Source organism: Triplophysa dalaica, chromosome 7 (genome assembly GCF_015846415.1).
Source record: "Triplophysa dalaica isolate WHDGS20190420 chromosome 7, ASM1584641v1, whole genome shotgun sequence".
NCBI classification, from domain to species: domain Eukaryota; kingdom Metazoa; phylum Chordata; class Actinopteri; order Cypriniformes; family Nemacheilidae; genus Triplophysa; species Triplophysa dalaica.
In genome coordinates this window covers 5,056,675-5,083,717 of record NC_079548.1, presented here as the reverse complement: position 1 = coordinate 5,083,717, position 27,043 = coordinate 5,056,675, and the positions used below count along the sequence as shown (strand labels likewise).

At 40.2% G+C, this 27,043-nt stretch overlaps 2 protein-coding genes across 5 annotated transcripts; both read left to right on the top strand.

Annotated features, from left to right (window-relative positions):
• Nucleotides 1-76: 76 nt before the first annotated feature.
• Nucleotides 77-3,170, top strand: pglyrp6 (peptidoglycan recognition protein 6). Its single transcript, XM_056753287.1, has 5 exons — nt 77-876; nt 1,378-2,202; nt 2,293-2,503; nt 2,651-2,945; nt 3,047-3,170. The coding sequence occupies exons 1-5, from the start codon at nt 813-815 to the stop codon at nt 3,059-3,061; spliced, it is 1,410 nt and encodes a 469-aa protein (XP_056609265.1). The 5' UTR covers nt 77-812; the 3' UTR covers nt 3,062-3,170.
• Nucleotides 3,171-3,368: 198 nt separating this feature from the next.
• On the top strand, nt 3,369-23,064 carry wizb (WIZ zinc finger b). 4 transcript variants are annotated; one of them, XM_056752861.1, is made up of 17 exons: nt 3,369-3,857; nt 4,723-4,877; nt 5,169-5,346; nt 5,603-5,687; nt 5,827-5,969; nt 6,052-7,458; nt 10,508-10,948; nt 11,077-11,424; nt 14,226-14,369; nt 14,469-15,020; nt 15,165-15,614; nt 16,004-16,492; nt 16,582-17,109; nt 19,100-19,311; nt 19,479-19,770; nt 19,845-20,007; nt 20,307-23,064. In XM_056752861.1, the coding sequence occupies exons 2-17, from the start codon at nt 4,758-4,760 to the stop codon at nt 20,626-20,628; spliced, it is 5,874 nt and encodes a 1,957-aa protein (XP_056608839.1). In that variant the 5' UTR covers nt 3,369-3,857; nt 4,723-4,757; the 3' UTR covers nt 20,629-23,064. The 4 variants fall into 4 exon arrangements, with proteins under 4 accessions (XP_056608839.1, XP_056608837.1, XP_056608840.1 ...); XM_056752859.1 differs by having other exon boundaries at nt 4,723-4,883; XM_056752862.1 differs by having other exon boundaries at nt 4,723-4,883; nt 5,471-5,687.
• Nucleotides 23,065-27,043: the final 3,979 nt, after the last annotated feature.

The following is a 27,043-nucleotide window of genomic DNA, read 5'->3' as shown; positions in this document are numbered from 1 at the left end:
TAAAAAGTTTAAAGGTTGTGTAGAATTGAAGGCGATTTCATGACTATTCATATCATTGACTACTTGAGCGCTTAAGATTTATTTGAACAAAGACATAAAAACAAACATTGAAAACATTTCAAATTGTTTTGGCAGCCATGCTTATCCTACTTATTTACATATACAAAAATAATACAATAATGGCCATGTTATCTTGGGATAGTTCTCTCTTCCATTCAAAGATGTGCAACCTGCTTAATTTGTTAATTCTGTTTTATATAAAAGTAGAACATTTGATACTGTGGTTCCTGGTTACACTACCCAAAGAAAACTTAGTCAAAAGAGAAGAGCTCTCTAAAATATTTGTTTGTATTACAAGTTACAAAAAATATGTTTTCTTTTTAACAATTTTTCACAAAAACCAAACACTTCTTATTCGTTCAATTCAAATGCAAAGCAAACAGCGGTGACAAATGTAACCAGTTTGGTGAATGAGTGTATTGTGTTTACAATGATACCAAGACAGACCAAAACAAAAGCATAATTCATTACAGCAACTTTGAAACATACCAAAAGTAGTTTAACCTTTGATAGAAACAACACGGCATCTTAGTTTGTCATTGGTTTAACCAATAGTACTTTAAGGTTTGAGACACGTTGGAAACATCTGTCACATTCTCACACCTAAAATAACCTTATTATAGACAGTTTATATAATGCCTGTTTATCAGCATGTTCTTGCGCAAATAGAAGCATGTATTTGTCTATATAAGATACAGTTGCATAAAAAAACACCCAAAGTGAAGAGAATATAGTCGTTTGCCACTGTCCTTATGAATTCTCGCTGGGGATTATTTGTTTCCTTGCTGATGGTTTCGGCCAGTTGCCGTACTGATGGTAAGTCATAGATATAATGCAAAAAAAAACAAAAATACAAAATAGTTCATACGACATGTATTATAGTCTAAATCTTTGTTTTGAGTCAGGAATGTGGCTGGGTTTTTAATACAGAGCAAGTATGAATTTCAGATATTTAACAATGTCACTTTGGTTGACTTTAAATAAGATATATGCACCGATAGAAAATTTCTCCATATTTTTTTAAACTTTTTGAATGTCATTAATTTATATAATGACTATTTTTATTGAACATCAAAGTGGTGATGTTTCTTAACACTATCTATATAGAGTGTGCAAACATTTATTCAATTTTCCTGTCCCCTTTTTATTGACAGGACCTATTTGTCCTGATCATTGGCTTTTTTTAAGCTGTCGGCCAATAGTGTGAAAATTTGCTTTTATCATCCAATACCGTTTATTAACCAATATATCGGTGCATCTCTACTTAAAATTTCTACTGTTTGAATTTCTTTATCCCTTTTGTACATCTTGCATAAGCCACCATCACAAGGAACATGAATGATGTCATCAAAGCTGTCGAGAGTATTGAAAATGAGAATCCTGGCCTTTCAATGCTTGAAGTGGTGAAGGGTATCCGCAAGACTGTTGGCTTCCAAACCAACTTGATCGAGAACTACCTCGGTGATGAAAGCGATGCACATAACCTTGCAATGAAACCATCAGTCGCTGAATACGTTTCTGAGGTTGTTCATCACAAGGTATCACAGTTTGGTGAAGAGAAAGGTGTGGTTCTCACCTTAGATGGTTCAAATGTGGCTTTAGCCCCAATGCTACTGGGACTTGAAGCTGGTCTACAATCCACCACCAAAAATCTGATCCCAGGCTTGTACCCCTTGACCTTGACTGAGAACCTGGCTGCTTCTTTTCTACATCACGCTCGAAATGAGCAAACCACTGTTCCTCTCGGCACTAAGGGTTTCTGGGATAGCATTAAATTCCCGAAGGTGTACACACTCTCCGGTTTGCCTTCCTTGGCCACCGACGCTTTGTTAACTGGAGGCATAGATGGAATCATTCTTGGGTCAGAAGTTGCCAAATTTAACCATCTTGAGATATCACTAAGCAACTTGTTGAAGAGTTACTACGGTCACAAGTTAGACCGTGCTGGACTAGACGCCGCACCCCATCTGATTAGCCAAAAGCGAAGGATAAACTTCAGAAAGCTTCTCCGCTTCTCTTCGCTTAAAAAACAAATAGCGGATGCATTAACTAATCATCTGGGATTTGACAAAAACTCGGACTTGAAGACACTGGATGCTGTCATGCATAAGGGCTTTGAGAAATTTGCATTTGTGTATGCAGGTAACAACTTTATATTTACAAAAAAAAGCATCTTAAATCTGTAAGCAGGTGTGTACTTTCGTATTTAATCTTTTGACATCTTTCCAACAGTCTGTCCCAACATCATTACTAGGTCTCAGTGGGGTGCAGCAGCGTACATCGGATCCCCTACCTACCTGTCTCTCCCTGTGCCATACCTGTTCATCCACCACACGTATGAACCCTCCAAACCATGCACCACCTTCGAGCAATGCGCTAGCGATATGCGCTCGATGCAGAAGTTTCACCAGCAAACCAATGGATGGGATGATATTGGATACAGGTAAGGAATGTCGTCAGGGTTTTTGTTTAGTTTAAAATTGACCGAATAACCTATTAGATAACATGTTTGTCATTCTGCAACAAATTGCTCTTTAAACCGATTGTGTACACAACTGCATTTTTTGTTTCATGGCACTGTCCCGTGCAGTTTTGTTGCAGGTTCTGATGGAAACCTGTACGAAGGTCGCGGCTGGAATTGGGTTGGTGCCCACACCAAAGGGTACAACTCCAAAGGCTACGGCGTCTCTTTCATAGGCGATTTTACTTCCAGCCTTCCGGGAAAAAGTGCCATTGATATGGTGAGATACGACTTCACAAAGTGCGCTGTGGATGCAGGAGGACTGAGCTCTTCTTATTCCTTGTATGGGCACAGGCAAGCTACAAGCACAGATTGCCCGGGAAACACCCTGTATCAGGAAATCCAGAGCTGGGAGCATTACAAGGTATAAGAGAAAACATTTGTGAGACTTATTCGATGAAAATACATTTTAGGTTGGCTCTCCGAGTGTCTAAAGGCATCTGTGTATGTGTTTTTGTTTTACAGAGCTACTTACCTTGATGACCCAATCAAAGGGCAACAGCGATTGGTTACGAGCAATATAATTATTAAATATGTGCATGAGCACATACATGTATTGCTCACTCATAATAAATGCATATTTCATCAACTCTGTCATAATTATTTCTTGATAGGCTATATATTTTTTTCTAGCCCCTAATTTCCAAACAAAGTTATCAATTTTAGTAATAATATGATAATACGTATTTATACTATAAAGTTAAAAACAATCATTTGAATGATCTTTATTAGTATATATAAACAATAGTCATAAACACCCAAACATTACATTTTAATTTGCCTTGAAATGAATCTTGTTAACCGTATTCTGTTAAGGTTTTATTTTTTTAACCTCGTAAATTTGGTGTCGCTGATTTTTTAATTTACTGTGATTTGTATTTTAAGATTGTTTAAATGTTGTCAACATTTTCTCACGATACCTCCATTCTCGCCCAGCGTGCGTCGCAGCCGCGTCATTACGCGTTAATCAGGTGGCGTTCGTCTCGCGACCTGCTGCGAAAGAGTTACAACGTCGCCGATATATAAACTCCTATCCCCTCCCCATCAACGTCACCATCCCCCCGAAACTAACAACATGGAGTCCGGTGTTTAGTGAGCAAAAACGGTCTTCACCGTTAACCAACCATATATGCTTTCCCCGGTGCACTCGAGGGACGCGTGCGACGCACACATGCACTATAAGCGGCGGGGTGTTCATGCCACTTGAAACCATAAAGGACACGGAGTGAAAGAGATGTGATTGGACTCGGAAGAATCCAAATACAGGCCGCTTTCCGTGAGTGTTACAACATCCGTAGCTCGCGCATCCAGACAGATGTTCACATGTCACGCATGTCATCTGTGAGAAGATGAAGTCGTAACATGTCAATGCGCATGCCGACTCTGGATAGACGAGCGGCTTTTAAACGCAGCCTATTTTCATCCATACGACTGTGGCATTTAAATACAGGCAAAACGCCTCAATTATGTCAAAAATAAATACAAAACAATACTAATAAACAACGTTAAAACATACCAGGAGGAGTTTAAACTGCAGATGAATGTTAAATTAGATACCAGTTTGGAGTATAAATGCAATGCATCTCTTAGCTCTTATGCTATTTTTGGTGCAGTAAAGTATCCACTTTTAAAAGTAAAGGTGCTTATTAGATTCTTTGTGGCGATGCCAGAGAAACATTTGGTTCCTTCAATCTGCAGTTCTTAAATATTTTTTTTTACCTTTTTATAGCCTGTACAAAAAATGTCCACTTCCTTTTGTGCGACAGAAAGTTTCTGGGGATGTTTATGGTTCTTCATCAATATCAAACCCATAGTTAAACCAGAAGTAAGAAATATTTTATTTTATTCCAAACCTCCGTGCCTCCGTCTAATGGAGAACACAAAAGAAGATATTTGAAAGCTTTCCTCTAGCTCAGTGGTAAGAGCATGCGGTTGTGGGTTCGATCCCAGGGATTGCAAATGCCATGTAATAGGATAAAGCAATGTAAGTCGCTTTGGAGAAAAGCGTCTGCCAAATGCCTAAATGTAAATGAAAGAACAATGGTAACCAAACAACACTAGCCCCCATCGACTTCCACAGACATTTCTTAAAATAGCTTTTGTGTTTCGCTGCAGAAATAGATGTTCTCTTCCCAATGTAGGCGAGGAGAGGTGGACAACAGCTGTGCCCAGACCAATGCATCAAGGGACCATGGAGCCTGAAGATGACCTCTCGACCCGGGACCCCCTTGATCTGTTGTCCGACTCGGGAGCGGTGCCGTCAACATCAAGCTCCTTACTCAACTGCACCTTACTGGTACAAGTAAGACCCCAGGAAGACATCCCTAACTCGATTTTCTCTATATGTTTATTTAACAATATAAGTAAAGATTCAGCTTTCCAATGGACACTGAAAATCTTTGCATAAACTATATCAATGTAACAGATGCGTAACAGTGTGATACCGTGTTTATTTTTGAACCGCAGTGTTATCGTCATTACATTTCAGAACCGAATTAGTTTTCAACGGTGTAAGAATCTCGCAACGTTTAATTTCAATTTTAATGTAATGTAATGTTGGTCTTGTTTTAACCCTCTGAACTCACAGGGAGGGTTATCTCACAGTGGCATTCTGGAGAGGGATGATAGCAGCGGAGATCCCGAAAGTCCAAAATGCTTGTTCCCCACACTGGAGCCTTGTGGAAATGAACAGAGAAGCCTGCGGTCGTCATCATTCCCTTCATCTCTCACTTGGGATTCTGACTCGGAGAAGGAAACCTTGGACGGTAATCGTCTCTGCAGTTCATCTGTGTCTATAAAAAATACATGTGTGTCTTAATCATAAAACAGTGAGAGCGACTCGAGTCAAGCATTTGCAAAAGTCTCATTCTGAATATTTTGTGGTTGTAGTGTGAAATGTGTCTATGTGAAAATATTTGTGGTAGTTGTTTGTCTACACGCTGTAAATATAACTGTGAGCTTCCTGTTAAGTCATGCGTTTATTGTTTGTGTTCCTGTGTGGATTCCTGTGATATATGTCAGAGGAAGAACTTCAGCACTTTTCTAACCCTCATGGTCTGGCTGCTCACAGCCCAGGAAGTCCAACTTCTGGACAACAGCAAAGCAGGTGAGATGAAGATGTACAGTTATATTGAAGAATCGATTTATTGAAAAGGTGAATTCAAGGTAGTGTATATTTTGAGAAGATGGGTATATACTGTAGATCCGGCTGTAATCAAACTTTCAATCTTAATTCCTGTTTGCAGACTTGACATTGATCTTTGCCAGGAACCTGTGGAGCACTTATTTGATGCCAACATCATACCTTCCGCACTGGAAGATGATGATGTAACACATAGGAATCCAACAACTGCAGACTCACAGAAACTTACAGAAAAAAGAAAAAATTGTAATAAATGCATAACAGTCTCAAAGCAATAATACATCAATGGCACTAACTCATAAAAATTAATTTAAACCTTCGCTTACAGTTGAACAAGACAAAGGGAGCCATTTGCCTGATGTTATACCCAAAGACAGATGCCAAAAAGTTAAAGAAGATAGCCTGAGAAAGCATAATCAGAAGGGGCTGGTAAAGGCAAGTACCAAAGAGCCAGACGTATATACCTTCCCAGGTGACTCTGAGCCCGAGAGCCCACCACCCGGACCTTGGGCGCACTGCACCTTCATCCAACGGCGGAGGAAAAAGCGAGCCATACTGAGACCTTTCTCTGGACTGGGGAATTGGCATCGCACAACAGGAGCCGGCAGAAGGGCCAGGGTTAAACCTTCAGGAGCAAAAGAGCTCACGAAGAGCAAAGATGTTGAGGGAGGGATGTTGGAGTTGAACCGGGGAAAGGAAAAGAAGGTACAGAAAAGGCAGAAGTCAGTTGTGAGCCATCTGGGTGGCCAAGAGATTTTCACATGTGTGGAGTGTAGCATTTACTTCAAAAAACAAGACCATCTACGGGAACATATGCGAGAACATGGTCAAGGCGAGTCTGGGAAGAAATTGCAATGCGGAGAGAAAGAGTCTTGGAGTGGACATCCTACTAAAAGCGGATTTGAATGCGTAGAGTGTGGACTGGAGTTTGAGGACCAGGTACCGCTGCTAGATCATCAAAAGTGCCACGAGGAATCACGGCAGAAAATCCTGGAGGAGATTGGGAAATTAAACGAGAGGGAAACACGAGCGGCGGAGCAAGCTAGTTGCAGTAAAGCATCCGATCCGATCATGGAAGCGTCACCAGAGGTCGGGTCTGGCCAACTCGTGTGTCTGAAATGCAGCTTTAGCTGTGACGTGCCACAAGAGCTTGCAGACCATGCCAAGACACACAACACTAGAACAAGGGTCGGCGTATATCGCACGTCGCCTCGTTTCCAGCAGAGGTCCTGCAAAAAAGGACAGGGTCAGTCTTCGGGGGGCGATGCGACAACTCTCGTCTCACTTTTTGGCAAGAGGTACCCCATTCGAGCTTCAAAGAAAACAAAAACGCAACCTGGACCTTCACAAGCCCCACTAAATCCCTCGACTCAAGGAGAGCCGAGTCCTGACAAAGGAACCACCCATCCAGAAACAGTTGGTGAAAGCCAAGAAGAAAGCCAAACAGAAAAGCCAGCAGTGGTTGAACCTGTGGAAGAGAACGTCTGTCCGCCTTTCATGTCCTCACCTCAAAATCCTCGCAAAAATGTCGCTCCACGGCGTAGGGATGTGGCGTTCAAGAGCATAGTAAACAAGTGCTCTGCCCGGGCTGCAAGGGGGAGGCTGGGGCGCACGAGGGCAAGCACAAGACTGGATCCCAAGTCCAACCAGACTCAACAGGTTCAAATCTTAAACGAGACCGAAGAGAACCAGATACCAGAACCTGATCATGATCCAAAACAAGGCTCCAAAACAGGTGAGACAATAGAAGGACATAATAAAAGCAGCACCAAAACTAGTGAGTGTTGTGCTAGCAGTTTAAGGGATCCCAAGGAACTCAACTCAACTTTATTTATATAGCGCTTTTTACAATTTTCATTGTTACAAAGCAGCTGTACATGAGACATAGAGGAAAAGACACTATATCTTGCATTTGCATTTTGGATTAATATAAGGGTGCCTTCATATTTATAGTACGGTTATTTTGGTCCGGACCAAAAAATAAATGCGGTCCTGGTTCACTTATCGTTCAGACTGGCATTTTAACAGCGATATCGAACCTAACACCTTTAGTGTCAAGTCGCAACGTGATTGGATAGCTTAAATGATTTATATTTTAAAACACAACTTACCAGACATCCAAAACAATGCTGTGTGCTGGGTTATACATGCTCAGTGTATGCCTGTGCATATGAGGGTATTTTTAGCAAGCCGGTAACTCGCGAAGACCTCATGAATTGTTTTTTAAGCAGTCAAAACGGTGCCAGAAATTCCTCTGTTACATGCCAAGCACAGATCTAATAAACACTCCTTTATATTACCAATTATAAAACGGTCAGTTTTGGTCCTTGATTCTGATTGGCTGAGCGGAGTTCTAAGTCGTTATAAAATACACTGATATATAACGGCTGACCACATAAATATAATTTTATTTACTTTAATTGATGAAACCTTGCTGAGTATGTGGAGTAACTATTTTAAAAAAGCAATAAGCCCCGAGAAGCAGTGGGTTACTGTGCATTATATAAGAGCTACAGGCTTTTTCACAATGCTGTTTAAAAATACACTGTAACCCACCTCTTCTTGGGGCTTATTGCTTTAATATCACTTGATTCGGGTTTAATATTATCAGTTCCAGTTTTTGGTTCGGTTCAGAGTTCATTTGAAAGTGCTGAAAAGATGGGTCTCGGTCTGCTTGTTTGGTGCGCCCAAGGGTTCGGCGGCAGTGTTCACATTTTAATCAAACCAAACTTTTATTTTTTTGGTTTTTATTTATTTCCAGTTAGTAATTTTAGTGCCTCAGCTTTAACATATTTTTTTATTAGTTTATTGCTCTGATAACATTTCTACTTTTCATTTACTACATAGTTTACGTTTTTTTAAATAATATTTAGGCCTATATTTTCTTTAATTTTAATAGAAATGTTATAATATATTAAGTAAACGATAATAACCTTGTTCTGGACTAGTGTTGACATTTTGTGTGGTCTATTCTTTGAAACCCAACATAAAACAAGAATATCATCAACACTTAATCTACAGAATTTGCACCATATTGCAGACTAGTTCAGATATAGTGTTAATAAATTAATTAATAGTGTTGTTAACTATAACAAATATGACAGATCATATTTTCATTCAGTATATATCTGAATAATGCATATTTGTGTGTCTTCAGTAGGGATGTATCAATATTGATTTCGTGTAATGGCAATAGCAAAATTGTCTGAATATTACTTTGGTCAAATGACTGTATGAAACGATAGGTCTTCCGGCCCCTATATACAGAATTTTAGATAAAACATCCCATACTCTCGCTCATACCTCTAAGCCAGGGGCGGAGCTACGGGTGGGCCTTGACAGCTGTCCATCAATTTTTCTTAAAAATTACTCCAGTTAAAAGAATGATGCGAATTATTCCGGCCCACCCACAATTTGACAGGCCGACCTATCATCTACTTTCTGTATCGGTCTCTGCTCTAAGCAACAGTTATGATTAGAGGATAAAGAAAAGAGCATGCTTATGGCACCTTTCCAAGTCATCATTTGTAATTGTAAATATTGCCATAAATACCATACCGTGGATGCTATACCGAGGTATTATTGTACACTAAGAGATATTGTTACATCCCTAGTCTTTAGTGTTGTGATGCATGTGTATGCCATGATTGTGTTATCGTGGTGTGCCTGTTGAGTCGTCAATGACATTAGAAGGGTAAGTTCATCCCAAAATCGAATTTGTGTGTTTTCTTCACCCACATGACGTTAAACATGTTATGAGACCTCCCGGCGTCGAAGTGCTCTCGTGAATGTGCCCCATAGACTGACATGACAGAGGAGAATATATCCATTGAAGTCGCTATTTTGGTTTGTTTTTGGACCTAAGGAATTGGTGTTGCTTCAAAAAAAACAATTGAGCCACTATGGGTGGATGGTCCAATATAATTATCTACGTTTGTTATTTTCTGGACCTTGACAACAACTATAACCAATATGTCTATGATGAGACCTGGAAATCTCTCAGATGTCACCTAATTCAAACCTCTGTTTGTGCTCTGAAGACGCAGGGAGATCTCCAATCATGTTTTAACGTCATGTGGGTGATTAAAAAATCACACCAATTTGATTTTGGGATGAACTTACCATTTAAGTGTAGTGCACAGTAATACCATCCTCAATGGGAAAAACTCATTATATGGACTAAAGTATTCAGAACAACCTCTTCTTATCAACATGTTTTTCCTTTAAAAAACTTTTTCGCTGTGCTGCTTAAAAAGTGGCCAAAGTCAGCAAGGACCAATACTTGGGAGGGAAGCAAGTCCCCTTAATATTCCAGAAAGCACAAATGAGCCATGCTTGGCACTGAATTCCCAGGTTTCATCCCTATCTGAACCTGGTCCCTCCTCCTGCAGACCCTGTGGAGGTGCCTGCCTCGGCCTTGCAGCTGAAGAGCAGGTTTACGGCCAGCCTCCGGGGGGCAGCAGAGAGGCTGGGGCTGCAAGGGTCACAGGCCCAACTCAGAAACAAGTTGCCCCTCGTCCTCATAGAGTCTGACAGCTCTGATCACCAAACTCCCCTCTCATACAACATGATGATGGGTGAGCCACAGAGACCTTTAAAGGTTGCAGCCAGGAAAATTAAACTTGAATTTGTATTTATGTTGTCTGTTTTTGGCCACTAAATCATGCAAAAAATTGGTGTGAACTTGCAGTTGATATTGTTAAACAGTGTTATCAGGACCACGATTGACCCCCTTGACATGCAATAATAAAGTTCTCATTGGTTCCTCTGTTTTAAACCCCCAGGAAGGAAGCCACCTGCCAATGCTGTGGATCTCCAAGCCGGCCTGTCATCAACGCAGAGCAGCAAAAAGCTTGATCCACCAGAGGACAAACCCAAACACAAAGACCAATCGTATAGTGGGGGCAAGTGTGAGGAAGACGTGCTGGTTGCCACTAAATTAGAGGGAGATGATGATGATGATGAAGATGATGATGATGTTGTTAATCGTCTTTTTGGTGTATTAACGGAGGAGGATGATGAAGATGGTGAGGGGTTGTCAAAAAGTGTGGAAAGAAAGTGCCCTTATTGCCCCGATCGGTTCCACAACGGCATTGGACTAGCCAATCATATAAGAGGTCACCTGAACCGTGTCGGTGTGAGCTATAATGTTAGGCACTTCATCTCGCCAGAAGAGGTCAATGCCATTGAGAAGAAATTCTCCTACCAAAAGAAGAAGAAAAAAGGTGAGGGCACAAGTAAATTAAGATGGATAACTGTTTATGATGTTTGTGCAGTTGTTTAACGTGTCAGTCTTTCACTACAGATCGGTTCCATAACATTATTTTGTAATTTCCCTCCTCCTTACCTCTAGTTGCCAACTTTGATCCCTCAACCTTCAGTGTAATGAGATGTGAGTTCTGCAGCGCCGGCTTCGACACCCGGGCCGGTCTTTCCAGTCACGCCCGTGCCCATCTCCGAGACTTCGGAATCACCAACTGGGAAGTCACAGCTTCCCCCATTAATATTCTCCGGGAGCTCTTTGCCAAGCATCCAAATCTTGTCCTGCCTACACCGTCTCACACACTTCAGTCAAGCCAAGATGAAAACTCCGATGACGAACACGATGAGAAACATGAGGAGAATGTCACCACAGAGTCCATCGCCGATTCTCCAAAACAGCACTGGAAGGAAAAGCACAACATGAAAGAAGCAGAGGAGGGTAAGTGGGTTGATTTGTCATAGATGTTGAAAGTTAAAATTATGAGCTATGTTACGGTTTTTGGTAGTTGTTGTATTTGATAATGGACTATAGAAAATACATCATATCATTTTTGTATATGTTAAATGAGACAGTGGAACGAGATCATATATAAAAGACAGAAAACACTGATCACTAAATACTTTTTTTAATAGAAAAGGTCAAATGAAGAAATAAAGAAATAATAATCTGTTGAACATGGTATCTAAAAAATTGTGACTGCGTTTGATCTCGCCATCATTACAAAGCACGTTTGCACAAACTTTCATGAATCAAGTTTGCGGCATAATGTTCATGTTTAAGTTCATGCTGCAAAAAGTTTATTTTATTTAAGACTAAAGTATGAGTAATAATTTCAGACTTTTCTTAAAAAAAAACATTCTATGGATATATTGTTACCGTTTTATATTTTGTACCTGTTGCTCAACTGGAAGAGAAGGTCATGGGTTTGATACCCCAGGTAACACTTGGCATGATAGTAGGCCTAATGCATAATTCAATAGCAGACTCAGACTTTTGGACGGTTCAAGTATTTTCTGGCAGCAATATTTATCTAATCTTACTGGAAAATACTGCAAGGATAATTTTGATGAATGTCTTCTTACATGAAGAGGATACTGCGTACTTAACTTTTCTTCCTTGCCAAAAAAGGCAGCATTTACGTTACATCACCTGCTTTGTGGTCACAAATCCATTCAGGGTCAATTGTAAAAGTGTAGAGTCCTTTATATGATGCAGATCGACTCATTGCATCAATGATACTGAAGTCTGGTATTTTAATATTTATCCCAGTCTCCGCCTTTATTCGGTTCGTCACGCCTCGGTGCGTTAGTGCATGTGTGCGGGGCAAAATGGCTGCTCCCACCTTCCCGCAGACACAAACAATAGCGGAAAAATTGTCGGACTGTAGGTGCTGTAAGTCCGAAGCGTTGCGGCCGCTGAATGGTGAGTGCATGCACTTCCGCGCCGTGCATGGGGATGCATGAGATATGCATGTGCACCGGGCTTTCCCACTTTTAAGGCTTGCATGGGGCGCGATCGTGTTAACATTTAAGACAAGCCCCTGTCACATCCCTTGCGCGTTTAAATCACAGATGCCAGCAAAATGGTCTCAGACGGTCCAGTCACAGAGTGCACGTCTGAAGACGAGTTCCCTCAAACGCTGAGGACTTCGCACTTTGTGAAGTAAAGCTACGTGTCATTTTGATACTTTAATAAACGCGCTGTCAAACTGATCTTTTTAATGTCATTTATGTCTTACGATCACCCAAATTAGGCTTCGCCATTTTACTTGAGGTGCGTTTTGATGTGGGAACGCGCCGGCGCTTTTTTCTTGTTTTTCGTGCGCGCGCGCGCTGTCATTTTCTTTCCTCAAAATTATTTAAGCAAGATATGCATTGCTATTTACGTCGTCTGTTTGTGTCGAACAAGTTATCAAACGGTGCATTTTCGTGTTTTACTCGTTTTCTACTCAATGTATAAGTATTGAAGGGAGATTTCGTTCTCTGGGGAGAAAAAGGGCTGATGGAGCGAGAATTGTGTCTCAGATCGGATGACAGAAAGAGAAACGCCCACAGCAGTAGACGCATTCAAAGCTTATGATATTGAATATGCTGACAGGATCAAGGTCAGCAGTGAAGAAATCAACCTCTGTGCTAACGTTACATGTGTGTTGTACGTTTTCTGAATTGTCCCTCGGGGGAAATAAATAACTAAGTTGGCAAAGTTGTCTTTTTAGGCATTTTTTTCAAAGAAGCAGATAAGCTCTTGTTTCAAGTGTTCGGTGTTTGATTTGGTTAAACCTGTAAGGAGCCTGTTGCTTTTAAAGAATGAAACTCATTCATACTCAAAGTATGATTGATGCTTGTTTCTTTTGTAGCGTCTTCAGATCCTGTTATTAGGAGGGAACTTACTGTTACTTTTGTAACACTTTACAATGAATGTGTATTTGTTGACATGGGAAAAACACAAACTCTTTTCAAGCATTGCAATGCAAACACACTTGTTCATGTTAGTGCTTTAACTAATGTTAACAGATACACTTTTTGTTTTATTAAATTTTGAAATTGACATGAACTAAGATAAAAAACAATGCTATTGAGTTGGTCATTGTTATTTAATGTTCACGAATGCATTAACAAATACAACTTGTTGGTCACATCATAGTGATGATGACATGAATTTCGTGAATTGAGAAGTAGTAGGCTTTCCCGTACTTTTGTATTGGGATGAGATCAGAGTAAATTAATGTTTACTCTTGTTTTACTACCAATATAAAAAAAAAACAATTATTGCCATAGTTAAATCATATTTAATTTTCATAAGGGTCTAAAACCGGGCCGTAAAAGAAAGATTTCATGATCAAACTCTCGTCAGACTGATTATCTTTTAAAGTCTCGGAAACACAGATTCACATTTACAATGCATTGGTGCTGTCTCAAAGATTTAAAGCTTATTTAGCATAAAAACTAATAAAATCTAATAATAATCACTAAGGATAGAATTAACGATGACACAAAAAGATATACCTGAAAAACTGACCCGTGACCTGTCCTATCCCGTCAGGCTTGGGTTAAGCAGCAGACCTCTATTTAATAAATCTCAGTTTATAAAGCACGGAAGGATTTAAAATTATCGTGTCTTTTGTGCATAATCGTGAGATATAAAACCAGCTAGAAAACATCTTGGTAAACAATCATTTCGAGCCTTTGCTGGTTGTTTAAGAATCTGAAGAATAATAAAAAAAAATCCTGTCTATTCAGGTGGTGAGGAGGGGGAGGATGACAACGACGAAGAAGAGGATGCCAAAAGAAACCTTACAGATAAGTCGGCCACAAGTCCAAGAGAAAAATCTCTGTTCTCCTTTCAGGAACAGAGTCCTGGATCCAAAGAGACAGACACTATAGGTAAAATGAATCACATTTCACCTGTCAGATTACCTCCTTGTCCACCACAATTTATTCTACTGAATTGTACTCAACCACCTTTGTATTGCTTTCTTCTAGCCTCCAGCTTATTGAAATGTGAATTTTGTGGTGCTACCTTCGAGACACGTCGAGGTTTGTCTAGCCATGCACGTTCTCACCTCCGACAGCTAGGCATCGGTATGGCAGAGAACAGTGGGGCACCTATCGACCTCCTACGCCAGATCGCCAAAGAACGTGCCACGGATGCACGTTTCACTGGTACTCCTCCATCCATGGCATCACCTAAGACGCCCCAGCATCATACCCTTACTATACCCAGCCCTACAAAAGATATTGAAACCGAAGAGGACAACAAGCCTACCGTCTCGTTCTGCGCGCGCCCATCTGTTAAAGTTTCCTCTCCCCCAGCCGCTTCCTCTGCGGCCGGCTCTTTGCCCTCATCTCCATTTGTAAAGTCGCGATCGCCTTCCCCGGTGCTTAGAAAAGCTCCCATCTCTTCCCTGCTTCCTGCGTCTTCCCCGCTGCGATCGCAAGAACACAAAACATTGGGAAAGAACAAAGCCACGAACCTCTCCAGTCCCAACAAACCGTTTTGGGCACCGCAAGACACGGATGCACCTTTGAATCTAAGTAAGAAATCTCTTAAGGTTAAAAGTGATGGTTGGGTGGGTGGCGTATTTGTGTATGTTGCTTTTATTTGCCACCCAGGTTTGATTTAACTTTTAAGGCATTAATTGGACAATAATTGTATTTTGTTGACTCTCTCTTTTCTAGCAATGGAGATGGACTCCAAAGACATTATTTGCCAGTTGTGTGGTGCTTGGTTCGAAACACGGAAAGGCCTCTCAAGTCACGCTCGGGCCCACTTGCGCCATTTCGGAATCGAGTACTCTGAATCCAAAGGCTCCCCCATCGACTTACTCAACCGCTTCATCCTGACAGATGACTTTAAGCACAAAGCTAATTCTTTTCTCTCGGATGCACCTGGAGACCTGAGGTCTCAGAAGACCAGCGCGGCTTCCACTTTACCCTCCACCTCTTCCGCTAAAATGCCTCTCGCCTCTAGTCTTATCCTATTCAAAACGACTCCAATGAAGACCAACATCGGCCCCAAAGCTACCTCGCCGTCTGCCCACCTGTTAGGGCCACCTGCAAAGAAGCTGAAATCTTCCTCTATTCAGGTTCTTCGTTTTGGTGGCGGAGATGCGATGCCCTTCCCGATAGGTAACAACTTTTTGGTTTTCTTACATTTTGTAAGTTCCGTCCTCACTATGTTAAAGAGAGAGTTCACCCCCCAAAATAATTCTGTCGTCTTTTGTATATGACACTCTCTTCTGTTAAACATAAACACACTCAAAAAGATATTATACACACAAAGAAATCTCTCAGTGGTGTTGTTTTCACACAATGGAAGTTAATAGGAGCCAGTGCTGTTTGGTGACCAACAGTCTTATCATATCAAATCATATCTGCAGGAGAAAGAAAGTAAAACAGGTTTGAGGGTGAGGAAATTATGAAAATGATTTGTATTTTTGGGTGAACAATCCCTTGAAGCTGTATTAACCCATGATCAACAAGCTTATGATGGTCGTTTCTCTTCATGCGTCCACCAGAGCCGACGAAAGATGTGAGCTGCGAATTCTGCGGAGAACTTTTTGAGAACCGCAAAGGTCTCTCCAGCCATGCCCGTTCCCACCTGCGCCAGCTTGGCATCACCGAATGGTCCGTCAACGGTTCTCCTATCGACACGCTACGGGAGATTATAGTCCGTCGAGGGCTACCGTCCATCACACCTCTTAAATCCCACAAGTCCCCCTCTTCTCCGCTCACTCGGCACACTCTCCATTCCTCTTCCCCAAGTGGAAACAGTCTCGGGCGTCTGCCTTACCACTTCCCTCAATCGCCAAGCCAGGACCAGCCTACCATCCGAAAAATGTCTCCTTCGATATCCACAACCAGTTCTTCCCCAGCAGTGGAAATGGTCAAGCCAAAACCAGAGCCCGAACTTGTAGAAGTGACCATGAAAGGGTCAGATGAAGGTTACAGCCCGGAGCCACAACATTCCGGTTCAAACAGTTCCGATGTTTATCCAATAAACTTTGGTAAGTTGTTGATTTGAGAGCTTAACTAATAACAGAATACATTTTTTCTCACTAAATTATTTTTGCCTCTCTCCGCTTTCCACCTACAGTCATGACCCAGGAGAAGGAACCTTCCCGTGACATCCGATGTGAATTCTGCGGCGAGTTCTTCGAGAACCGCAAAGGCCTCTCGAGCCACGCCCGATCGCACCTGAGGCACATGGGTATCACAGAATGGTCCGTGAACGGCTCGCCCATTGACACGTTGTGGGAGGTCATGAGGAGGCAGGGAACCACCCCTGCGTCTGTCATCTTAGGCATTAAAGAGGAACCGGGACAGGATGGCGGGGTTTCATTGAACTATCATTCCCCTGCGCTTTCCCGCAAATCCCCCCTCAACCTTCTCCACTCCGGTTCGCGACTCCATAAGCACGGACTCGGATCCGTGAGCTTGTGCCCCACCCTACCTGTGACCAAGCTATTTGCAATGACTCCTCTGAAGAAGAAGATGCTGGGGGAGGAGGGAGTGTCAGGAGAGAAGTCACTTCCTATCCAATCTAAAAACTTCTCGCCTCCCCCGCAGGACTATTCCTTTAAGAGTAAAGTCTCTTCAGAGAAGCATGGGATGGTCCACATGGGTAAGTGTCTTTTTTGGATGAATCCTTATTTGGTTTCTGTCTGTAAGAAAACTGTTTCCAATAACTAGACGATTGTTTTCACTGCCGTGATGTTTACAAAAGTATAACTCTCAGATAAATAAAAAAGGCCAGATTCTGAGTTCCGTAGCAGTTTCCATGACAATCAAATTGGTTAGAGAACAGAAGAGTCTACAATAATCTTTTAGATGCCATGGACATCTAAGTATGAACATCCTTATGTGAGGAATCCCAATCCTAAAATTTTATTAAAAAGACATCTTTTAAAAAGCACAATTTATGCATTTAAAAATTTATTTTATAAATCTAAAATTAGTAATTATTTTAGTTACATTGTATAAAGGTTACATGATATACAGTAAGGGAAATAATTATTTGATCCCCTGCTGATTTTGTAAGTTTGCCTGCTTGCAAAGAAATGAAGGGTCTATATTTTTTATGGTGCGTTTATTTTAACTGACAGAGACAGAATATAAAAAAAATCAGGGGAATTTTTTTTATATAAAGGTTATATATTGATTTGCATATCATTCAGTGAAATAAGTGTTTGATCCACGAGAAAAATTTACTTTGTACTGTGGCAAGCATAGCGGCAAGACGTTTCTGATAGTAGGTCACCAGGTTTGCACATGTGTCAGGATACAGTTTAGTCCACTCATCTGTCAATCTTTAAGGTTTCTTGGCTGTCGCTCAGCAAAGTTTTGGCGCCCTCACAGATTTTCTATAGGAGACTGGCTAGGACATTTGATGTGCTTCTCCTTAAGCCACTCTTTGGTTGTCTTGGCAATATGTTTTGGGTCCTTGTCATGTTAAATCCACATCCGCGACCCATCTTCAGTGATCTAGTTAAGGGAAGGAGGTTCTCGTCCAAGATTTTAAGGTACACTGGCCCGTCCTTCAGCCCCTCAATGTGGTGAAGACATCCTGTGACCATAGCAGAGATAAAAAAGCCCAGATTTCAATCTGTTGTTGCATAGCGGGTTACCAATGGTTTGCTTGCTAACTGTTGTCCCAACTGTCTTGAAATCATTATCAAGCTTCTTCCGTGTAGTTCTGGGCTGATCTTTATCCTTTCTCATGATCTTCTGTCTGTAGCCTATTCAAGGTTTGTGCAGGTCTACAATCTTGTCCCTGACACCCTATAAAACCTATTTGGTCTGGACCATGATGGTGGAAAGGTTGAAATGGGAGATATAGATTCTGTTGGCAGGCATCTTTTATATACATAACAAGCTGATTTAGGAGAACCTTCTTAAAGTGACAGGAATAATCTGGGGTCCATATAGGCACATAACCAATCTGTGGAGCCAGAATTCTTGCTAGTTGGTAGGGGATCATATACTTATTTCACTGATTGAAATGCAAATTAAATGTATAACCTTTATATTAAAAAAACCCTCTGATTTTTTTTTTATATATATTGTACCTATCAGTTAAAATAAGCCTACCATAAAAATGATATAACCTTCATTTCTTTGTAAGCAGGCAAAATCAACAGGGGATCAAATAATTATTTCCCTCATTGTATATATATTTGCTCACTACTGTAATCCACTGTTAAATATATAAATTATTTATATATTACATTTTTTTATTTTAATAAAATTTTATCAAATATATTTTTTATTTTAAATACTAGATTTTGTTATTATATTATTTTATATTTAGATGATGATTATTATTTTTTATATAATTTAATAGTTTTTACTCTTATTTTATTTCCATTCAATCTCTTGCATACATACTTATTAACTTTTTTTTATTTTGAGCATGTTTAAATGTTTATTTGGATCTTCAGTAACTTGTTTCGATATTTATTTGGACCCTAATATTTCTAGCATATTTAACTTTTTTATCCTTTTCACTTTCCCCTGTCACTCCCTTCTGGCCCCAAGGGTCCTCGGACTCTTGTTTGAAAACCCCAGGTCAAAAGAACAATATGGATTCATCATGTTGTTGGTTTATTATTTAGATGCCAGTTGTGAACTCTGTGGGTTCTACTTTGAGAACCGAAAGGCTCTGGCCAGTCACGCGCGAGCACATCTGCGGCAGTTTGGCGTGACGGAGTGGTGTGTCAATGGTTCGCCTATCGAGACGCTGAGCGCCTGGATCCGCAGCCGGCCACAAAAGGCAGCAGAGATGCAGCAGAGTTACGCGCAAGGAGCCCGTTACACCCAAAAGAAGGCACGACATCTAATGCAACATTGTGAATGCATGCCAGTCAATAAACATGTCTTTAAAACTCTTTTACACAACATCATTTGTTAATTGTGTTTCAATTAGATTTGATACTGATAATTCAAGAGTGGCCATCAATCTGAAACAATAATACGATTATAACATGTTTGCAGAGGTGCAATTCTACACTTCTGCCATCCCGTGATTCTGACCATACGACTCACGTTTCCCACAAGCCTTCAGTGTCCAAGTGGGCATCTCTCACGTTGCCCCAAAAGCGAGCGATGGGTCGCGATGCCAACAGCTCTTCCTGGGGTTTGTCAATAAGGGCGCCCGAGCCGAAAAGCAGGAGTGTGAGTTCCTCTCAGCACAGCCTGATTCCACAGCCTGACGGTCGTCATTCCAATAACACACTTCCACACGCACAGGTGGCACATAGTGAACTCAACGTGCGCGTACCACGAGGTCAGAACCCAACTTTCCTTTCTTCTCCCTAATAATGTTTTATCTTACAAACTTATCCTACCTCTCCGCTTTAGGATTTGAGAGACGGCCACCTAAACATCCCTCGCATACTGACAGCGGAGAAAGAGAGAGCGGCCCCCCAAAACCTCGCTCCAGTACTGTACCTTCCCTTGTGCCAAAGCCTCCATCCACGCCACTGGTTAGACTCGTGGGTAAAATTTACTCGCTCAAGTGCCGGTGAGTGATTCTTGTGTATTTGACATATCCCAAAACCTAGTGTGCTGCCTTGCAGTCTGCTGCCCTACATAGGCAGCATCAGAACTGATGTAAACTTGTATTTGCACAGCTCAACATAGGGAGCAACGACATGTGCCAAACTAATGGAGCTAAAGAAAACCCTCACGCTAGACCTTAATATCCACGGCGCTTGATGTTAGCATGTGGCATAGCTAATGACACATATTAGCATAAACGTATAAATGTCTTTAGTGTTTTCTACAGCTGTGATTGAAAACTAGATCATTCATTTCTTTCAGGTTCTGTGACGTGGAGTTTCACGGGCCGCTCTCTGTACAGGAAGATTGGATCAGGCACCTACAGCAGCACATCCTAAATCTCAACTACAACAAGACCAACCCGCCCGTGAACGACACTTCCGCTCCTGAATCCCCAGCCGCTACCTCCACCTCCACTACAACTTTCACTGCCACCCCTTCCATGCCGCCCCCAGACCCCACAGCCACACCAACAGCGGCCTCCATACTTACGCCCTCCCCAACCCATGCCTCATCAGCGCCCCCTGTGGCAAGCGCAGCACCGCAAACCACAGCAGAGCAGCTTTCCTCCCCCGCTTATTAGTGTCCCTTCCACATACAAGCGTGAACGTATCATCAACAGTGATCATATCCTTTGCTGTCTGTTTGGTTGCTGACTGTTACACATCCGAGAAAGATTTCTGTCTTTGATCAAAAGTAGAGATGTGAAATCTCTGATACCGACCCACTTAACCTGACCTACATTACAGATACAGACATGAGGTAGGTCTGTTGCCATGGCAGCTCTCATCTGTCTTCTGGCTCTTAAGCATCAGAATTAAAGTCAAGGGAAAGGTCACCGTGTAATGTGACGTTCCAAGCTTTTTGAATGTCTAGAAAAGCAGACGCCCCATGCCCAAAGCAGGACATTTGATAAAATGTCGACAAATCAAAGAGTTGCAATCAAACGGCACAATGTTAAACTCATATTATAGATTGTATTAACTATATAGCACTTAAAGGCGTTTGCCCCATAAATTGTTTTTTTTTCTGGCATTTAGTCAAAGTGATTGTATGACAGATAGCTTTCAGGTCAAAACTAAATTTTAAATGCCCCGTTTTCTCTTTTAATGATTCCACAAACCTGTCTCGCACGTCCTCGAAGGCCACGGTCTATGACGGATTCTTCACTCTTTATTTCAACAATCAGATTCGACTAAAACCAGTTGCTGCTAAATATTGAAATAAGCTAAGCACATTGAGTTATACGTATCGTTTTCGCACATGACCAACATTTGTAGTCAATTTATGCCTTCGTTACCATTTCGTACAGCACATTGTTTTGTAGCGTGTTTGCACATAAGCTAGTTCTCACTCAAAGCAAGTTTTGCATGATGGTTTGACGAATCTGACCTTGGATTGCTCCAGTTCCAGCTTTTTGCTCCTTTCAAATGTCCAAATGAAACAGCTGAGACAGCTGTCTAAAAATGCCTGCTTGTTAATGACGTTAAAGCTTTCTAAGAATTTGCCTCGGAAGGGCCTAAGAGGTTTACGACTAAACGCATTGCTAAATACTAAAAGTATTTTTTGGGGGGCGCTCTAGTGATCCAACATAAATGTGTGGTTTAGCTGAATGCTGTTTTTTTCTACACTACATCAGTTTGAATGTTTCTCGAGAGTTGATATGTCAATGCACTTTTATCTGTTATCAATTAATTAGGGAATGTTTGCTTGTTTCAACTCGTGTATGTGTCCGTTACCGTATCCGAGTTGGTACAAAGTGCAAAGTTCTGATTGCCCGTGTATGTTTCTTTGCCTTGTGTCTTAACCGGCAATACATATTCTTGAAGACGTTTTTGTGGGCAGAAAAGGATTACAAAAACCCTAGTGGTGTCTAAATTTGCCAGTCACATAATGTGCCAAAGAGTCTGTTTGCCTCGGATTGAGCTTGTCTCAATAGCTTTACACCATGTCTACACCAGACACACGGCTCGTTCTAATGGGATTGTCGTGCTGCGTCGCATTAAACAAAATTACAACAGGTTCTAATGGGTTTTGTTGTCTTTTGTTGTGTTGCATTATGCTGCGCCGCATCCGGTGTAGACACAGTGTTAGTTTACTACCTAGATGAGACGGAAGATTCAATGCAGTTTTTTTTTCAACACTAGCAACAGCTTTTTGCGTTAAAGTTTATTGAAATTAAATTAAAAAACGGAGGCACTTTTTGTTGAGTTCTTTAGTGTTCTGGTTGTCCAAAAAAGTGACATTTTACCCCAAATCTGACGACTGCCTTTCAAACAAACGACTGCTTTGTCAAATTTCTACATGTGCACATGGAAGCGACAACAGACCAATCCATGATCTTAAAACTGTGGATGTTTGTTGTTACTCTCACATCTTTGACTGTTAGGCTTTGTGTATTCCAGAAGGATTATTGATTATTATCATAACCTAACCTATGTATAGAAAAGAAAAGAAAAAAATATGATATTATCAGTTTAACACTTCAGATGTGATCTTGATCGTTGTGAATTTATTTGGATTTTTATTAATGCTGTGTATTTTTTATTGAGCTGTGCGTTCCTTTAATTCCAGTTACATAGCGGTGTTATAGATCAATGTTTTATTTTTTATTCCATCGGTTTCTCTTTTAAGACAAACTACATCGGTGCTCACGAACGCATAAGAAATGGACTTTAGAAGATGGTTCAATAGGGAGACTGGTCAAGTCCTGCCAGGACTCTAAAAAAGTGTCTTACATTGCGACTGCTGTGTACATTCTGAATTTGTGTTATTTGTTAGTTTGGATGTTTTGACTGTTGCCCAGTTGCCCTCGTGTTTAACAGCTGATGGTAGAAGTTCTCTTAAAGATCTTCAGCTGGTTTAGACTAAAGTCTGTTAAAATATTTGTGTGTGTAAGGCGACTTTTTGTGGCTAAAAGCGAGAGTTGCCGTGGAAGCTGACCAGAGCGAAACCATAGAAAAAAGGTTTATATGAATCTGCTCATGACTGAAAATCATTAAATGTGATCTGAACTGTTGCCGAGTTGTGCTCGTCATTTCTTATTTACACAGGATTTTCAATAACGCCTTCATATTTGACATCCCTTTGCATTATCAGCAATAGCTTAAAAGTTGTGAACAGTATGAAGGTGTAAATAGAAAACTGAACAGCTGGTTAAGTAAATGTGATGGGTACCAAGTTTCTGTGTGGGATCTGAAACATGCCACACTTTTGTGTAATACTTTACTCTGTTTAACAATATCCAGAAGTTTTTGCAATTCAACTTCTAACCTCATATATAACAAATACATCTCTAATGTTCAGAGACCAACAATAAACATTTTAAACACTCATATTTGTTCCCAATTCATAGACATTGCTGCCAACTACCAGATGAGGGCACCATTGAGTCACAACATAATCGGACCTGGTCACAAATAAATTTAGCTCAGCACTTATTTTGCACTCAAGTTAGAAGTCTTGTAGTCTAAATAATCTCATTATTGGTATTCCTATAGTTTCTGAATTTGAGTGCACGGCTAAAAACTTTTTTCCCTCAGCTAATTCTTTTATATTCCTGGAGATGTTTAAAAGTAGCACAGAAAGTTTTCATAAGAAAAAGATATACTTATACCAAATGTCTTCATTAATTGTAAGGTGGTATATGTGGTAGTTCCTGTAAACATAATGCACATTAATTGTGAATTAATTCTGTTTCACTCTTAAGGCTTCAAAAGGTCATTTACTGCGATGCCTTATAGAAGAACCACTTACAGAGAAGAATCATTGACTTGAAGTTTCTTATGATCACCATTCTTTCTTTTTTATAAACTAAATAACTTTTTACCACAACAAAGAACCTATTGTGTAGGTTCGGAATGGAATCTTTCTTTCTTTTTTGAACCATTGAGACAAAAGTATTTCTTCAGTGCCATCAAAGATTTATATTTTGAATTCAGTTATTCTATATAAAAAAATCTATATTCTTAAAAAAGGCGCTCGGAAGAATCAATTTTTACTGAATTGTTTCATAAAGAACATGTAATATCCAAAGAACCTTTCTGTTTCGCAAAAGGTTCACTGAAAAAAGGATTTTATTCAACCAATTAAAAATATTTCGGGTAAGGATTCACATCTTTATTTTACATTAACATTTATGCATTTGGCAGACGCTTTTATCCAAAGCGACTAACATTCGAGTAACCTTTTCGAGTAACCTATGTATTTACACTTAGGTATGTGCAATCCCCTGGGATAGAACCCACAACCTTACGTTATTAACGCAATGCTCTTACCACTGAGCTACAGGTAAGCTATTTTATAACTTGATCGAATTAAAAAATAAATAACTATCTTTTGTTTTCATTGGTTCAAGTTAAAAAAAACAGATGTGAATCCTTACACTAAAATGTTTTAATTGCTTGAATAAATTCAATAAATTGATTTCAGTTCTTTGGATTCTTATACTTAACATTGTCTTAACACGTTTTTTATAATTCTGGATCCCTGTGTCGTCACTAAGTCATATGTCTGTGTTTTGTTGGAAATCGTTGAGTATGTGCACATTATGTGAATTATGTGATACGTGACCTATAAATGTGTCCAAACTAGAGGGCCCATTCAACTAATCGTTTATTTAATACAATTATTGTAATAATGCTATATTAATAATAATTCATATTTAAACGTAATTTTAAGATAAATAAAGTATAAATAGTTATAGTTAGACACTAGCTGAACACAGACTGGGAGTTAACTGCAGTCCCGGCACACACGTCTGATGAAACGGTCTACAAGAAAGAAAAAAGAAAAGAAATGGTTCTTATTCACTTCATTGGTTTTGTGTCCGTACCGTCGCTGTTCCGTTACCAACATTCTTCGAAATATATTCTTTTGTGTTTTGCAGAAGAAAAACCTTGTACAGGCTTGAAATGGCAAAAGAGTGAGTCTGATGACAGAAGTTTCCTTTTTGGGTGAACTATCCCATTTAAGAGTCTAGTGGATTTCTAACATGCGTTTATTTAAATTAATCTGAAATCTTAGTTTTCATTTTGCTACCCTTTGTTGTGCAGTGTGAGGATTGACATCTGCCAAAATATGGCTTTATTGACAGAGACCCCACAGACGTCACCAAGTACGGCTCATTCAAAACCACATACCTTTTAGTTTGTCAATACAAATTAACGAAAGAAAGACTGCTGTGTCTATATCAGAACGGGTGAACTTTCTAGGGCATTTGTTCACTGGGGGGCCCCAAGATGGATCCAGGGGTGCCACAGATTTAGTGGCATTTTATGGAATATATACATTTATCAGAAATTTGATGCAATCAAGAAAAATAAGACCACCTACCAAAAGTATTTATGTTCCATCATTGAATAACACAATTTGTTTTTGGTTTCATCAAAATTCTAAATAATGATATGTTTTTATTTGTGGGGTGGGGGGCGCAAAGCGATGCAGGGAATTTAGTGCTTTGCTTGAGTCTCATCTGAGTGCTAACCTATACACAACCACGTAATCCTTTTGGACTCTATAAAACACACAGTGTGAAAAAAAATCTTTGCACAATCACACAAAAGAATGATCTTGTTTGGTGACGCAGACATTTCCCAGCAGCCTCGGTGTGAAAAAGAAGAGCGATGGACTGCTGCGGACACAGTACATGTACAGGGGGTGTACATGTCAAACTAAAACAAACAGATCATTTGGATGGTGAACTATCACAGCTGTAAAACAGAGCTGGATCCTGGAGGGGCGGAGGTACAGGGAGAGATGCTATCAGAAATATGTGTCTGACAGGATGGGGAAATAGCTCACTTATTCAGGCTTTCAAGTAAAACATAAACTATCCTGACACAAATGCGTCTCTTTCAAGTGAAGAAAAATACCAGTCCTTTGGCTCACATCAGGCGGCTAAACTTAGACAAAGACACGAACCCGTTTCTGTTTGTTTTTCTTGCAGCTTATCGCAGCATTGTTTTCTTTTTTTGGTTTGTATTGATACATTTTGTGGTTTTTCTAAGTGTATGTGTTTTTTGGTCAATGCGAATACTTTAAACATTAAACATTATATTAAAAAAATCGACCTTATACAGCAGTATTGGGCTTTTTAACGCAGCAGTATTCTGAAAACATTAGATGTCCAAACATGTTTTACTACTCAAAAACACCTTTTCTAACTTTCTTTTTTACTTTTTGCACATCAAAGTTTCCTTATTTTAGGCCTGTCAGACATACAGCCGCAGGATTTGCAGTCTTTCAGATGTGTAATAGTTTCAGAGAAACATTTATTTGGTCGTAAACTTTGGCTGTGTTTTGGCAGTGTTTTCGAGGCTCCATATATCGAATGAACCAGGTCCAATTTTACAGGTTTATCCATCTCTCTTCATTGCATCTCATTTTAAATTTGAGCCAGCCAACGTATTTAGCTTTTGTCAAATGAAACAATATGCATTCTTAAACCAATTCGAAAGGTTGGTCAGGGTTTAACTATTCCTCTTCTTGAATGAATGGCTAGCAAAAGACATTACGCTGGAATTGCAGGTGCTCTCATAAGGTAAAGCTGATCAACAATTCCAGACGAAACGTCAAAGCTTTTTGAAGCAGGACATTAAGCATCCCCAAGAGGATTTCGGGGGATTATTGATTTGTCATTTTCTTTCAAGCGTGACGCAAAGATAGACAACATGAATGAGTGAATGACTGAACAGAGCCCTGTTTCTCAATATCTATTATTTATCTACTTTAGCTCTTGGCAGGAGAATAGAGGTCTTTGGAGATCTTGCTGAGCTGCTAATGAAACTCTCTTGAGACTATAAGAGCGATTCTGGACGTCTGGAAAAATGAAGTTTGCATTGACCTGCCGCATTATCCATACCTCTTATCTACTGTCCTATTAAGCTAAGTTGTTGTTCCTTATTATACAGAAGTATAAATCACCATACATTCCACATTGCTTTTGTTTGCCATTCTGAGCTTTGTATTGTGGTTATAACGATTTATTTTTGCATAAG

Coding starts and splice junctions, on each gene's coding strand:
- pglyrp6 (XM_056753287.1), top strand. CDS start 813: ATGAATTCTCGCTGGGGATTATTTGTTTCCTTGCTGATGGTTTCGGCC. Junction 877..1,377: donor GGCCAGTTGCCGTACTGATG/GTAAGTCATAGA, acceptor ATCTTGCATAAG/CCACCATCACAAGGAACATG. Junction 2,504..2,650: donor TGGGATGATATTGGATACAG/GTAAGGAATGTC, acceptor TGTCCCGTGCAG/TTTTGTTGCAGGTTCTGATG.
- wizb (XM_056752859.1), top strand. CDS start 4,758: ATGCATCAAGGGACCATGGAGCCTGAAGATGACCTCTCGACCCGGGAC. Junction 5,970..6,051: donor TACAGAAAAAAGAAAAAATT/GTAATAAATGCA, acceptor CTTCGCTTACAG/TTGAACAAGACAAAGGGAGC. Junction 17,110..19,099: donor GCATGGGATGGTCCACATGG/GTAAGTGTCTTT, acceptor TTTATTATTTAG/ATGCCAGTTGTGAACTCTGT.